Source organism: Camelus bactrianus, chromosome 12, assembly GCF_048773025.1.
Source record: "Camelus bactrianus isolate YW-2024 breed Bactrian camel chromosome 12, ASM4877302v1, whole genome shotgun sequence".
NCBI lineage: Eukaryota > Metazoa > Chordata > Mammalia > Artiodactyla > Camelidae > Camelus > Camelus bactrianus.
The window spans coordinates 69,089,552-69,105,125 of NC_133550.1; the positions used below are offsets into that span (position 1 = coordinate 69,089,552).

The 15,574-nt window shown below is 62.4% G+C and overlaps 1 protein-coding gene across 2 annotated transcripts in view; it reads left to right on the forward strand.

The window, feature by feature from the left end:
- LOC123616957 (chemokine-like protein TAFA-5) overlaps positions 1 to 15,574 on the forward strand; it is a 169,489-nt gene that overhangs the window by 109,399 nt on the left and 44,516 nt on the right. For both annotated transcript variants that reach the window (XM_074375780.1, XM_074375781.1), the window contains exon 2: positions 5,913 to 6,062. In XM_074375780.1, coding sequence (XP_074231881.1) covers positions 5,913 to 6,062 — 150 coding nt within the window. The remainder of the gene's footprint in view (positions 1 to 5,912; positions 6,063 to 15,574) is intronic.

Genomic DNA, 15,574 nt, shown 5'->3' on the forward strand with positions numbered 1-15,574 from the left:
TGCAAAAGGGATTGTGATTTCTTGTTTGTTTTATTTTTGAAACAGTATTTTTTTTTCTTCTGGTTTTAAAAGTAATGTAAGTTGCTTGTTAAAAAAAAAACAAAACTTGGGGGAAAGAAGAGAAGAATTGTAAACCCACCATCTGGAGAGAAGGCCGGGCCGGCGTGTTTCGAGGTGGATGGACAGGTCCCTTCTGAAAGCAAGGACAGGTGGAGGTGGGCATGGGATCTGGGGCCTGGAGGGGCCGCCTGCCTCGTTCCTGTCTGGCTCTGCCCAGGGCCCTGGGGTGGCTGAGAGAACCCCAGACCTCGGGGCCCAGACTCTGCTCTGTGTGGCTCAGGCCGGCCCGGATTCACCGGCCCCGTCCAGACCATGGGGGTACCTTGCCCTCCCCCGGCCTGGAGCCTCGGCCTGGAGCCACTCAGACCCCTGGCTCTGCCTCCTCCTCCCTGAGTGCTGGCCCCCCCACGTGAGGACAGGGGAGCTGGTGGCTCTCCTAGTGCAGAGGGACGTCTAGCCTGGCCCTGCTCTTGTCTGGGGGCATCAGGGGACCAGACACTCTGAGGGGCATTGGCCTCCATCCCCAGAGCATCCGTCTCCCTAGCTGGAGACAGGGTCACCCCACCTGGACCCGGACCACCGCCCCGCAGGCATCTCTCTGAGCTGGAGGGGTGTGTGGTGGGTGTGCATCCGTGTGTGTGTCCATGTATGTGTCTGTGAGACACAGAGAAAGTAGAGATGAGACAAGAGGAAAGGAGGGTGGGGAGAGGAGAGGGGGAGCCCAGCCTCTAGAAGCTTCCTGGCTGCCTCCCTCCCTCACAGCCCTGTGTCACCGCTGGGAGGAGGAGGACCCCGTGTGCAGAGAGAACCTGGAGAAGGGGGAGCCTGGCCCCACCCCAGACCTCCCCTCGCTCCTCCCGGGCCCGGGTCCCAGCTCCACTCTGAGCGCAACTGTGTCCCACGTGCGCTCAGGGCGTTAACCTGCAGTGCGGTGCCGTCCCAGGCCTTGGGGTCCACCAGTGTCCTCTCTGCTCAGGGGGCGGCCTGCAGCACCTGCTGGGGCCACAGTGGGCCGGCCCTGCCGCCCGAGCTCGCCCTCAGCTGGGGGTGAAGGGCGGGCATGGGGGGGCCTGGGGAGCGTCTTCCCAGGGTCCAGGCTTGGCAGCCCAGCGGGACGGCTCACCCACGGGGTCCAGGCTGCCTGCAGGCCGGGTGGACGGGGTCAGCCCTGTGGCCCAGATACCCATCGTCAGGGTGCCACTGGCCTGGTCAGGGGACACCCGGGGCCGAGATGCCAGGCAGTGAGACCTTCACAACAAGCTAGAAATCTGAGCAGCACAGAGAGATGTGTAAGTGCAGGGGGAGGCCTGCCTGGAGCTGGCTCCGAGAGGGGTCCCAGAACATCACGGGCGGTGTCCGGGACCTCAGCCCTGGTTGGAAGTGGCTGGTGTGGTCAGCCGAGCCCAGGGCCCGCCAACAGCCTGTCCTCCCGCCGCTGCCCCACCCTTGGACACAGGTCGAATGAGATCCTGTGGGTTCCCTGCCAGCTGGGTGGGCCTGGGAGCCCCAGGCTGGGGGCAGACGGACAGGAGGGACCAGCCCCTAGAAGGAGAGGTCCGCTGCATCCACGGCGAGTCCCGTGAGTTCAGAGCAGGTGATCACGTTCTAAGTGCTGTAAGAACCCGGGAACCACCCGCTGTCGAATGCACAGCCCGAGGTCAGCAGTCGGCCCTGGGGCCAGAGCAGGCGGGGCCAGGTGGAAGCCCAGACGCTGCTCAGACTAGCTGCGTCCTCTCCTTGCGCCAGAGCGTCCTCGGGGGGAGGGGGGGCACCCACCTGATACCTGACCCCGCGTCCAGCTGTGCGGGCTGCAGGAGCATCCGGCCCGTGGTGTGAGAGCGGCCAGCAAGTGTCTCAGGACGCCGCCCCTTTCGAGTCCCCCGGGGGCCTCGGGTTTCTCTGCGCCTCTATTTTGGGCCCGTGTGCTGATGCATTGCCGCCCTACCCCCGTCCTCTCGCCCTTCACCCTGGCCGCTGGCTTCCAGGAGTCCTGGCCCTGCCCGCCTGGGCGTCCGGGCCTGCTCTCACCCGCATTGTCACGGGCGTGGGGTGCCTGCCCTGAGGGCAGCGCCGTGTGGCCCAAGGCGGGGGCGGAGGCAGGCAGGGTGGGCGTGCTTGTCTGTAAGCTCCTCCAGGGCCTGGGGACAGCTCCTGAGACCCAGCTCAGCCGGGGAGATGGTCACAGAGCAGAGACTGCGTGAAGGCCTGGGGTGAAGGCCCAGGAGGGGATCCCAGGCTGCAGAAAGCCAACCCAAAACTAGGAATGGACGGGGTGGAGGGTGAGGGCTGAAGACCCTGGAGAAGGGAAGGTCGGGGCAGCCGTGGGATCGCTGGTGTGGACGGACAGGTGGACAGGGACTGGGCTGGGCAGTCCGGCTGAGTCCCAGACGTCCTGTCAGCTAGGAATAAATGAGTGAACTGTGGTCTCCCGAGGGCGCGCAGAGCCGGGCGGGCAGCGCCCGTGGGTCCCAGTGCCGGCTCCTCCCCCGCCGGGCTTTCCCACGCTCTCAGGGGCCGGTTTCCTTCCTCCAGGTTGGTGGTGTCCCTGAGGGAGCTGTCCAGGTCCTAACCACGCTGCCTGTGAAAGCGGCCTTACTCGGAGATGGGTCTTTGCCTCTGTGGTCAAGTTGAGAGGTCACTGGGGGGCCCTAATCCAGTTTGACCAGTGGCCTCGTGAGAAGTGGGGAGACACTAGAGGAGGCCTTGTGACGACGGAGGCAGAGGTGGGACGGAGGTGGCTGCCGGGGGGAAACGCGGCCAGCGGAGCCCGGGAGGGGCAGGAGTCCCGCCCCACGTCCCCCAGACAGAACCTCGGTTTTAGACCGACAGCCTCCTGGCCGCGGGTGAAAAGTCCTGGGGTTTAGGGCCCCCGGCCTGTGGTCCCTCTTTATGGCAGCCCCAGGGCACTGACTGTCCGAGGATCTGCTCTTGGGCGTGGCCCATGGGGTGGGTCTAGAATCGTGACTCCTGGGGGACGAGGTGTCAGGCTGACAGCCGCTGCTGGTGGGGCTGCCTGGGTGAGGGGTCCACCGGGTGGAGGGCCCTCTCAGTCCCCTGCAGCGGCCCTGCCCGGCCACCCCCTTACAGATGAGGGTCCAGGGGTGCGGCGTGCCTGGGGCAGGGCTTCCCGCAGCTGGGGCGCAGAGGCCCGGACGCTGGTCAGTTAACGCAGCAGGTGCAGCCCCATGGCTGGCTGGTTGCTTCGCTGGTTAGCGGCCAGGGCTCAGGGCCCCAGGAGATGGACCTCTCCCTGCCACTGACGTCCGCAAGAGGTGTCTGGGGTCAGAGCGGGTGGCAGTGAGGGCCGAGAATAGCAGAGCGTCCCCACGTCAACCTGCAGAGCTTGAAGCAGTGGCCGGAAGGAGCGCACGCAGCTTCCTGATGGCACATCGCGGTTGGACCAGCCCGCGGACCTCCGCGTCCCACTGTGCGCGCCCGGGCCGCTCAGGTGCCTGGTCGCTCGTAATCACACTCTTGTCGCCAGAGAAGCCGCCTCATTGTCCCCGACACTCCTCATCTGCTGTGTCTGTTTATTCACTTATTTACTTACACGTCTGTTTATCTTTGCCCCGTTCTCAGCGCGGTGTATAATTTTGTGTGTAATTAGCTAGTGCGGGCTGCATTCTGCAGCGGAAGGCTTCCGGGAGGCTGCACTGGGGCGCTGGCCCTGGGGCGGGCTCTGCTCAGTAAGGGGGGGGGGTCCCGGTGGCTGGGGGAGGAGGTGCCCGGGGCCCCCTGCTGCCCTCCGTCCTTCCTCCTACACCTGTGTGGTCCCCCTCGCGCGACGTTCACGACCGGCTCTGAGGCTGGGTTGGGGTACAGTGCACGGCTCCCTCCAAGCCCTGGGCTGGGCATGCCCGGTACCCATCACAGACACCCCCATGCCCCTTGGGTCGGGTCACGCTCAGACACAGCTTCCCCAGGGTCGAGGCAGTGTGGGCAACTCTGCACTGATGGAGCCAGGGTGGCAACTCCGTGCTTTTTGTCCAAGGCTGGGGACCTGGAAACTATGTAGGTGACAAAAGGGCAGGGCGGTCCTGTGTAGTGAGCTTCCTGGAGGACCTGGAGTGGGGGCTGCCTGGAGGAGGGGGCCGGAGGTGCCAGCAGTGGTGTGGATGAGGCAGGCCACCCAGGGCTGAAGAAACGGCTGCCGGGAAGCCCGAGGGAGCTGGCTGCTGGCTCTTCCTCTGCAGGGTGGCGCTGCTACCCTCCTCCCCTGCAAATGGGGCTCCGCTCCCGTGTGCCCCTCCCGGTCCTTCCCTGGTACTGAACCGCAGCGTGCACCCCCGTCCTGTCTCCTGCCTCCCCCGCGTTGGGGTGGGAGCATTATGGCGCCGTCTCCCCAAGCTGGGTCTGGGAGGGACCCTCAGGGGCCGTGTGCCGTCTACTCTCCACACTGTGGTCCCAGGCCCGACGCGGAAGGAGGGCTGCATGCAGTGGGTGCTTACTGTTTGCTGAGGGAATGAAAGTGGGGCCGAGTGAGCGGGCCCTCCCTCTGTGTGATTCTGCAGAGGGGGCTAGCCGGCCGAGGGGCTGCCCGCGGTCCCCAGGAGCTCCGTGGCACCCGTGCTCACAGCCCGCGGATGAAGCAGGCGGCGCCAGCCGGGCTCGGGGAGGACCTCCCGCCTCCCTGGGGCAAGTGGCCAGGCTTCCGTGTCAGCGCCCTCCGTCTGCTGCTGGGGCTGCCTCCACCGTCAGTGTCAGGGCTCGGGGCTCCTTGGTGAGGCCGGCTGCGTTTTCCCTCTGCCAGGACGCGGGCCCCGTCGCGCCTCAGAGCAACGGGTGCTCTCCCGGGATCTGGGAGACACTTAGGGGATGAGGAAGCCGCTGACACTCGGAGTCTTCACTTGCGAACGAAGCCTGCCCTGTCTGCACGCTCGGCCGGTCCAGAGAGTGACCGAGGCCCGGGGCCTGCACGCCCTCAGTCCTGTGACCGGGGGGGGGGGGGGTGGCCGGCACTCGGGAGCAGGGCAGTGTCCACGTGGGGCAGCAGGAGGGAGGGGCTGTCCGGGTGTAGCTGTGTGTACATGTCTGCATGGAACACGTGTACTGTGTGAGGGTCTCCGTGTGTGCCTGCATGTGGGTGTGTGTATGCAGGACACACACTGTGTGAGGGTCTCCACCTGCATCTGTGCCTCTCGGCCTTGGCGTGTTCACACCTGCGTCCGCCCTGTGAACCTGGGTGCGGTGTGCTCCGTGTCCATCCGTCAGGCGTGTGCATGTCTGCACCATCTATGTAGCTGTGTGTGTGTGCAACTCATGTGCACGTGTGTGCACGTGTGTGCACCAGCCTGTGGCAGACGGGAGGGGGACAGGAGACCCTGGACGGCCTGGTGTGGAGGTGGCCCGGCTCCTCACTGCTCCCAGCTCTGGGCATCTGTGGGATTCTCCCTGGCAGGGTGGCGGCCCGCACAGCCCCCAGCAGTCTGGGGAGTGGATTGGGGCTGGGCTCCCCGCCTCCAGACCGGCCAGGGCAGAAGATGCAGGCACAGCCCGGTTCCCCATCGCCCTGTTCTGTGCAGCCCCGGTTCCTGACGCGTGACCGGGGCCCTGTGTCCGTGACTCAGCCCTTCATTTCTGGGCGGGACTGAGACCAAGCGACATTTAATTCCCCGTCCACTCAGGCAGGGCCGGGAAGCCAGGCCGCACAAACGCAGAGGTCGCTGGCCTGACCCTGCGCGCAGGCTTTTACAGGGTGTGTTCTGACAGCATCACCGGAGGGGGTCCCGCCGCCCCTCTGGGAACAGCCTCGTTGCGGGGTGCGCCGGGTGGGCACCCGCTGCGGGGCTGGGATGGCCGCCAGCTCGTCTCCGGGGCGCGTCCACTCAGCCGTGTCCGTGCCTCTGTTGCAGGTCAGCTGGCCGCCGGCACCTGTGAGATCGTGACCCTGGACCGGGACAGCAGCCAGCCACGGAGGACGATCGCCCGGCAGACAGCTCGCTGCGCATGCAGGAAGGGGCAGATCGCAGGCACCACGAGGGCCCGGCCCGCCTGCGTGGACGGTGAGAGTCAGGGCGAGCAGCCCCTCAGGGGCCGTGGGGGGGTCTGTGCGCCGGGGGTCCACCCAATACACCCCCCGGGGACATCCGCCACGGCCTCCTGGTCTGTGGGGGCCCCCAGGCAGTGTTGGCGGGTGCACTTGTGGGCTGTGTGTGTCGCGTCCAGAGCTCTGTGGGCGGAGGGGACAGAGGGGACAGAGGTCGTGCCACCTGCGAGACCCCCAGGTGCACACAGGGTTTCTTCTAAGGTACCAGCGCGGCCTGGTCTCCTTGCCCTCATGCCTGGCAGGTGTCAGGTGCCCAGGCCCCGGGCTTGGTGGCAACAGGTCCCCTGCGGGCTCCCAGGACAGCCGAGGCACCCATGAGGTGGGCTGGTGGTGCCCTCCTGCGTGGTCACCGGGGGCCCAGCCGTCTGGTGAGTGAGGCGCGTTGCTAGCGCCCTTGCCGAGTCAGCGCTCAGGCGCCTTGCGGGGGCAGCGCCTTTGGGAAGCATCTTCAGAAACGGGATCACACGTGGCGCCTAGAGGAGGAAAGGAGCCCCTGCAGCTCCCGTCAGGGCGCCTGGCGCGGGTCTGTCCCTGGTCGGGGAGGAGACGGCGCGAGGCTCCGTGGGAGAGCGGGGCGCTGCCCAGCCAGGGCCCAGGCGGTCCAGCAGGAGGCCCGGGCACCACGTGGCAGACGCAGGGTGGCCCCGCAGGAGTCTGGGGGCAGCACCGGCCAGGGGTGGGGCTGACGGGCGAGTGTGGGAGGGCGCAGGCAGTGGTGGGCGTTGGAGCCAGGCCAGAGCTCTGCCCAGCCTTGGGGCTAGAGCAAGGGGAAGACACCTCTCTTCTGGGCGGTCTGGGGGGCTCCTGTGGGCCTGGCCGGCAGCAGCTGCCTGTGTCGGTCCGGGTTCTTCGGGATGGATGGCCCCAGGCCGGGTGTGCGAGGACTTGGTTCTGCAGGGGACTGGGAGCGACATGGTTACTGCCGTGCCGGTGGCCAGGTCTAAGGGATCAGCCATCCATCCCGCAGGGACAGCAGGCATGCATGGGGTCACCCAGAGCTGGATTTGAACCCTGGGTCTTCTGCTCAACCCCCCTCCCCTGCAGCCTCTGAATGGGCTCTGGGGCTCTGGCTCTCTGCTTCCAACCTGCTGCCCCCTCCGCTCTGACCTGAGACCTGGGGAGCACCACCTTGCCACCTGCGGGCTGTGCTGGTGATGGTCACCAGAGAGGTGACAGGCATGCTGAGCACAGGGCTGGGGCGTGGGGAGCTCCCGGCCACTCCAGCTGGGAGAGTCGCCAGTGCCAGGGGCGGGACTGCATCTGGCGTCAGGACAGTGTCGTCCCTGCAGGGGAGCCGGGCGGGTCCCAGTGCAGCCCCCAAAGTGAGAAAGTCCCCCAAGAGAGGAATCAGCAGAGTCACGAGGCCCCTCGGGGACAGGACTGATTGTCCAGGGACCCCCGTCAGTGTCACCTATGAGCCTCTCCTCGGATAGTCCGGGGACGTGGCCAGGGCTGTGGATTTGCCTGGGGCCCAGGGCCTGGAGTGCTGGCCCCACGGGGCCTCCAGCAGGAAAGGGGAAGTGTGGGGAGAGGGGCCCGGGGCTCCCAGCTGGAGGGAGCAGGTGCCGCCCTCCCCACTCCAAGCCCAGATGCCCTGGGCACCCCTGAGCTGAGCTGGCCACGGGCAGATCTCGGGGTGCCCAGAAGTACCCTGGAGGCCCTCGGGGCTCTGGGGCCACCCAGCCACCCCCAGGCCCTGCCACCAGGCCCTGTGCCACCTGCCTTGTGTTGCCGGCCTGGGCTGGGAATGTCAGGGCACCAGGGAGATTGTGGGGAGGACCGGGGCCAGTGGAAGGACGGTGAGGCCGCTGGTGCCTTTTGAGGGCCTGGAAGAAGCAGGAGCACGTGCTGCGGCCGGTTTTGTCTCTAAGGACCCGTTGTCTGTCCTTGTTGAAAGCACCTGTCCCTGGGCGTCCCGTAGACGGCGTGGGTTGGGACAGCCGGGTGTGCAGCTGCCCTGAGGCTGCTCCCCCGACCCTGCAACTCCATTCTGCCCAGCGGGTCCTGGGTGGACTTGGGCCAGGGGGCGCGGCGCCTTGACCCCCAGTGAACTGAGTTCAGGTTAGCATTAGGGTCACTGCATCCCCGTCTGCGGCTCCTGTAACTGGGAGCCTTCTGGGCTGATGCCGACAGATTCTTCCAGGACGGGGAGGGAGGGAGGCGAGGGGCCCGGGCGCAGCCGGGAGCCTTCCCCTCTGCTCGTTAGCTCTGCCGGCCTGCGGGGGAGTCAGTCAGAACTGATTACTAATTGAATCTGGGCTGCTCTTCTGAAACCGTGTTCTCACCCCTCTCCTGCGAGCCTCCCCGCGCCTCAGGAGCCAGGTCCCCGAGACCCAAATTAAAACCCAGGTGTTTTCAGGGGAGGCCGCACAGATCAGTGAGCTGGCCCTTTTTTGCACAGTGGGCATTTCCAGGCTGCCATCTAATTTAATTTTTGCTTTTCTATTTTCTTGCTCTGTGTGCATAATAAGTTTCCCTGCATGTGACTGGTGTCTGCAAAAGAGAAAACTTGTGCCACGTTGGGTTGCTTGGAATTCGGTGTGAGCAGGGTTCAAGGCAGGATGGTTTATCCTGGCCCTACCGTGTTCAGGAAAAATGAGAGCTTGAAATACTAGATCACGGCTGTGTCTGTTCACATATTTATTCATTTCTTTATTAACTTATCCTTCATTCATTCACCCACTCATCCGTTCATTGATTCAGATAAGGTGTACGCTCATGGTGGAGGAGACCTGTGACACTGTAATGTACCCAGAACAGGTGGTGCTGTGGGGCTGGGGTCCAGATGGTGGGACAGGGACTCTGGGACCTCAAAGTACAGCCGTCTCTTCCTGCCCAGGATCTTGGAAAAGCTGCATCGGCAAGGGAACATTTGAACAGGGTATTGAGGGATGAAGAGGAGCTCACCAGGAAAGCATCTCTTCATGGAAGAAGGGGGCTGATGGTGAGAGGAGGAACTCCTGGCCATGTTACGGAGCCTGAAGCCTTTCCGGCTGAACCGCTCCCCAGCTTGTATGCAGGTGGCCTAGTTCACCTGCAGAGAGTCGTTCCAACTCATAGAACCATCAGGGAAAGAGCGTCTCAAAGAAGCCCCAGCCCCATCTCTGCAAGGCTTCGTGTCCTTACACGCAGATACAGGAACAGTGCTTCACCTCCTGGCCATGCGCGTCCGGTTAGTGCCCGGCGGGCTGGACGAAGCCTTCTGCACCGGCACCGGCTGCTCTGTAAGGCTCTGAGCATCGCTCTCCACCCGCAGAATCGCGGGTGGCCCCGATGCCTCCGTGAGGACTGGGGCCCGGCCCTGAGCCTCGCCCGCCCGCACGCAGCCGGAAGTCATCCGCCTGCAGGGTTCTCTCTCTGGCAGCGGCCTTTCTCTGTAAAGACAGGACCTTCCTCCCGCCTGCTGGGTTCTCGGGAACCTCTCTGGAAAGAAATCAGAGTCAAGACAGCAGCCTGGTGCCCAGGGCGGGGTGCAGGCAGTCGGGAGAGGGGAGGGTGTTTTCCGGGGCAGCACTGCCCTGGTCCCGGGGGTCGGCGAGAGCAGGAGCCTCAGGCCAGGCCCCGCAGCTTCCCCGAGATCCTTGCAGGGGATAGTGCAGGCCAATGTCCCAGCTCTGCACAGGACTAATGTCTGGCCTGGCACAGCCCCGACAGGGTCCCCTCTGTGCGTGGCTTCCAGGCTCCCTGAAGACCCTGCCAGGACCCCCCGGCTGATCCAATTGCCCCGTGGCCCCTGCTGGGAGCCCACCTGTCTCCTAGGTCACCGTGCCCTTGTGTTCCTGAGCAGGGAATAAATGCACCTGCGTCACATGCCTGCACAGTCAGCACTCATAACATGCCTTTCCCTTCCTGGGGAGCCTGGGACACAGATGGGGCCCCGGGTGTGGGGTGGACAGCACGGCTCCAGGCCTTGTGTGTGTCCCCAGCTTTACCCGTGAACATCCACCAGCTGGGGTCACAACCGGACACGCTCACACTCTCCTTAGAGTGCGAGGACATGCAGAGGCCCCCTCTCAACAACTGGAAAACAAACTTTCAGAAAGTGTTCAAGCCGAAGGCTGCTTTCTGTTGGATCCAGCTGATCCCGGAAGGCGCCTCCGTTCCGCACCGGCCCCGCCGCAGCGCCCGGGCAGTGGGGCCCGCGGCCCGGGCAGCACCGTCAGCGGCATCCGTCGTGGTCCAGGGAGGGGCAGGGAGGCCGGGGCGTGGTTCTGCTTCTCAGAAGCAGAAGCAGAAGCAGAAGGGAAGCAAACCTGAGGCACGTGGACGCTGGGGGAGCTCAGAGGGAGAGCAGGAGCCGGGCGTGCGGGGAATTCCCGGGGCGGGGGAGGAGCCGGGGCCGCCCCCGGGAGCCGGAGTGCTGCTCACTCCTCCATCAGGGGCCTGGCTGCTTTCAGCTCTGGGCTCGCAGCCTCACCTGTGGAGGGCCCTACAGGGCAGCAGGGAGAAGCAGGCCCAGCAGGGTCACCCCACTTCTCCCCGCGGGCGCTGCAGGAGCGCTGAGGGTGCAAAGACAGAGGCGTGAGGTGCGACGAGGGGCCGTCATGGGCGGCACAGACCTGAGGCCTGAACCTGGCAGATGCGGCAGCAAAAATCTGGGAAGGCTTCCTGCAGGAGCTGAGCACCGTGTCCCAGGGAGGCGGCCACGCCCACCTGCCTTGCTCCTGGGCCCTGGTTGTGCCTGAGCCCCCCGGGGGTCCTTTGGCAGCAGGCGTGAAGGAGGGGCCGCCTGCGTCCATGCCCAGCGCTGTCTAGACCCCGGCCTGCTCTGAGCGGAGGCAGCCTCTGAAGGGGGCAGGATTCGGAGGGGACGGCAGGTCTCAGGCTTCGGGGAGAAAAGCTTTATGTGTCTCGATACTTAGAAGTATTGTGTGTATTTAGAAACGTGCGTGCGCGCTTCGTGCAGGTCGGCTAAGCTCCCCGAGCGGCGGGCAGAGAGGCCGCGGAAGGTGTGAGCCACGGCCCAGCCTGCCTGACCTCCTGCACCTGGTCGCCTGCTCCCTGGAGTCTGCCAGCCCTGCCCCCGCGGCGTCCCGAGCAGGCTCGCACTGCCTTCCGAGCCACGTGTTAAATTTTCAGAAATTTTGTGAGCCAACTGCTACATGCAGCCATTATTAAAAAGTGAGTTATGTGAAAATTATACTAAATTATATTAGAAAGATATTCACCTTAAGACTCTATTAAAAGAACAAGCTAAACCCAAATCAAGTAGAATGAAGAGAAAAATAAAAATCAGGATTGAAGGAAGTAAAACAGAATATTAAATAGTGGAAATCAGTTAAGCCACAGCTTAATTATTTGAAAGATAAAATATCGCAACTTTATTTTTAACTAGACCGATCAGAGAAAAGGCTCAGATGACTAAGTCAGACCTCAAAGGGAGGGCCGCGCCTTGTGTTCACCACCCTTCGCGGCAGCACAGAGGGTTGGAAGGAGTACTGTGAGCAATCACATGCCAGGAAATTTGGAAGAAATGGACTTGTTCCCAGAAACACACAAATTGACTCAAGAAGTAATGGGAAGACTCAGTAGACCCAAGACAAGTGAAGACAATGAGTTAGAAATCAGACGGTTACACTGGTGAAGTCGACCAAATTCAGCAGAGAATTAATACCAATTCCTCTCCAAGTCTTCAAAAACAAAATATATGTGTAAGAGGAAGCAGTCCTTACCTCACTCCACGAGGCTAGGATTACTCTGACACCAGAAGTATTGGGAAAAGGCGCCACAGGGAACCTCCAGACCTTATGAGCATCGATGCAAAAATCTTCAACAAAATATTGGCGAACTGCACCTGGTAGCAAATGGAAGACTTCCACGTCGTGGCCGAGCAGGGTTCATCCCGGGGTGCGAGGCCGGCTCCACGTAAAGCGACCAGGAGATGCAGCGTATTAACACGAGAAGGAGCAGTAATCACATGCTCATGTCAGTAGTTGCCGAAAAAGCATTTAACAAAATCCAGCCTCCTTTCACAATAAAAACACTCAGCACGCTGGAAACAAGTGAGTCCTGCTCAACGTGGAAAAGGTGGGCAGCACCCTCCTCGGGGAGGAGTGGACGCTTGGGCTCAGACCAGGAACAAGACAGGGGTGTCTGCTCACCACTCCTGCTCAGCTGCCCCGGGGACGCTGGCCCAGTCACTGGGGCGAGAGCAGGAAATAAGTCTCCCTGATCAGGAAGGAAGGCGTGGAGTTATTCATTCACATACGACGTGATCTTTTGCAGAGAGAATCTGCAGGAGTGGGCGCACACACTGAGAAGTGTAACGGAGTTTGGCGGGGTTACGGGGTACAGACCGGTATACGCAATTCAGTGGGATTTCTCCACCGTGGTGGCGAGCGGTCTGAAAATGATCTCCGGAAACAATTCCGTTTGCAGCCGCTGCAGGAAGGACGAAATACTCAAACAAAGTTCACCAAAGAAGTCCCAGACTCGTGCATCGGAAGCTAGGAAACAGGAGGCTGATAACGGTGCCTCCCTCATCTCACGCATTTTAGCCAGTGTCTGAGAGCAGTCAGCACGCAGAGGAGGAAGCTCTTGGAAGCGTCCTGGGGGACGTCCTCTCCGGGAGCCGGGAGCCGGGAGCCGGGAGCCGCTGCGCCCCCGCGGGAGGAGGGGCCTCGTGCTCTGTGTTGCTCCACTAGCAGGGACACTTGTGACGGTATCCGGCGGGGTGCGGGGGGTCTGCACCAGTCACCAGACAGGCCTGCGAGCCGCCGCGTCCTGCCCCACCTCTGTAGCTCAGGGACTTGGACGATGCTCGCCGCGGGGGGTCCTCGAAACCCTCGTACACGGGGTGCAGCCCAGGGTCCGCCAGGGAGTTCCCAGGCTCCCCACCCTGAGGCTGCTGATGGCTCTGTCGTCGGGAAGGAGGCCGAGGGGGCGCTCCGCGCCGGATTCCCTGACTCTGGGTGGCGTTCATATGTGGACGCTTTTCAACACCCCCAAAGGCCAGCTGCGGCTGTCATGGAGGTGACAGGGCCGTGTAAACGGCTCCTGGAGGCCAGCCTGCATGGGCCCTCACTGTCCCCAGGCCCTTGCTGGAGGCTTTAAGTGAGCCGCTGGTTTTATTTTCACGAGCGCCGGTTGAGGGGAGCGCTGTGGCCCATCGCCCCCCTTTGATGGGACCTCATGATCCTTCTTGTTGTCTGAAATTTCAAACTCCATTAAATAGTGTGAAGACAAACAAGTCAAAGCCAGGGAGATTCTGGAGAAAACACTTTTATTTTGATCTTGGAAGACGCTTTGATCGGGGACATGGGGTGCTGGGGACTGTGCCTGTGCCGTGTCCTAGTGGACAGAGGGGCACTGGTCCTGGGCCTTTCAGGGCTCTCAGTGCCCACACAGCCTTCCAGGGTGGGGCCGAGGAGCTGGGGCAGTGGGGGGAGGCAGGAGCTGACCCTGTGGTCAGCTCTGCAGGCCGGCAGGCCAGGGGCTGATTCCACCTACTGGGAGCCCGGGTGGTGTCTGATGGACTTCTAGAAGGATCTCCACCCTGCTCTCCGGACAGTAAATGCAGGGCAGTGGACCAGCGCTGGGAGATGTCAGGCCGGTGATGGAAGCAACGCTGACAGGTGGTGGGACTCAGCCTGATCACCGTTCCCTCGCCCTCCACCCCCGGCAGGTGTGACTCACCTGCCGGCCTGTGAGCAGGTGCCCAGCGGGGACCTGGAGGCAGGTGGGGGCGGGCCCACAGCTGGACGGTGTGAGCAGACGTGAGGTCCGCAGGGAGAGAGGAGGCAGCTCGGGACCCGGACAGGGCTGGGTGCCAGGTCGTGACTGCTGCTCAGAGCCTGAACTGGCGGGGGGGAGGGGGGGGCGGCGTGCCAAGCAGGGCTGAGATGTCAGCCCCCTGTTCTTGTTCTCTGAGGCCACGTGTCGGGGAAGGAGGGAGGCCTCCACGGCAGGGAGCCGGTCTCCCTCTAACTGCTCAGACACCTGCAGAGCCCAGCAGAGCCTGCCGGCCCGACGGGAGAGGCCGGCTGTCAGGGCCGGGGGGTCGGAGGGGCCTCCTGGGACGTGGGGCCCTTGGGGCTCAGGGAGCCTGGCGAGGCTGGCTCTCAGGGTCAACCTGAAGGACCCGGCCTGGCCTTCGCTGCCTTTCGTTTGGCTTCATTTGTCATCATTTTCTGTGTCCTTGGTCCACAGTCCAGCTGATTTAACGCAAGTTTGTAACGGGGGAAGGTGCAGTGTTCATGTCCTGAGTCCACACCTTCGTGAACAGGGTGCCACGCCTGACGGTCAGCGTCTCGGGCCCCTCGCCGGAGTCCTTGCAGGGCCTGGGCCCAGCTGCCCCCGTGACCTTGAGCATCACCTCCAGCCCGAGCACCGGGAGCGGCTGGGAACACGGTGCACGGGCCAGCGTCTCCAGGGACCTGCGGCACCGCCTCCTGGCGGCAGCAAGCATCGTTGCAGGCGTACTTTTTTTTTCTTTATGCTTTTATTTTCAATCTTTTTATTGAAGTGTAACTGATTTACAGTGTTCGTTTCAGGTGTACAGCAAAGCAATTCAGTTATACAGACACATACATACGTATTTTTTCTTTTCAGATTCTTTTCCATGATAGGTTGTTACAAGAAGTTGAATATGACTCCCTGAGTGCTTCAGCAGGACCTTGTTGTTGATCTGTTTTATTCACAGTAGTGTGTCTGTCAATCCCCAGCCCCTCACTTCTCCCTCTCCGCCCTTTCCCCCTTCGTCATCATGGCTTGTTTTCTGCCTGTGAGTCCGTTTGGGGTTTGTAAATAGAATTTGTATCATTTTTCGGTTCTGCACGTAAGTGATATTGTATCATATTCGTCTCTCTCTCTGACTTACTTCACTCAATATGGTCATCTCCAGGCCCATCCATGTTGCCGCAAGGGGCACTGTTTCATTCTTCTCATGGCTGAGTGGCATTCTGTCGTGTGTGTGTGTGTGTGTGTGTGTGTGTGTATAGACACACCACAGCTTCTTTATCCAGTCCTCTGTCGATGGACATTGATGTTGCTTCCATGTCTTGGCTACTGTAAATAATGCTGCCGTGAACACTGGGGTGCAGATGTCTTCAAATTCGGGTTAAAGAGATGCATTGTCGCCTTAGAACGTGAAAGTGTCTCTGAAACCTGAATAATGGGAGGAGACGTCCCAACACCAGGACGAGATAAATGCAGCCGTCCCCAGTGAAAGGCGCCCGGTGACCCGGGGAGTCTGCACAGTCACACACGCAAAGCTGCGCCGCGTAGACACGTTCAGAAAAGGCCTCGGCCTTTCGCAGGCTCCGGAAGTCTAAAATGAGAGTTTTTCCTTAAAATAAAAAACCTTTAATCGAGATGTAACACACACACAGGCTCGCACGCAGCTTGTCGGCCTGAGCCCGGAGGCTTTGGCCCCGCCAGGGACGCCCCCCGCCACTAGTGCCCCGTCTTCTGGAACCTCCCGTGAGTGGAGTCAGAAGGACACTGACGCCCGAGTTTGGCTCCTCTCAC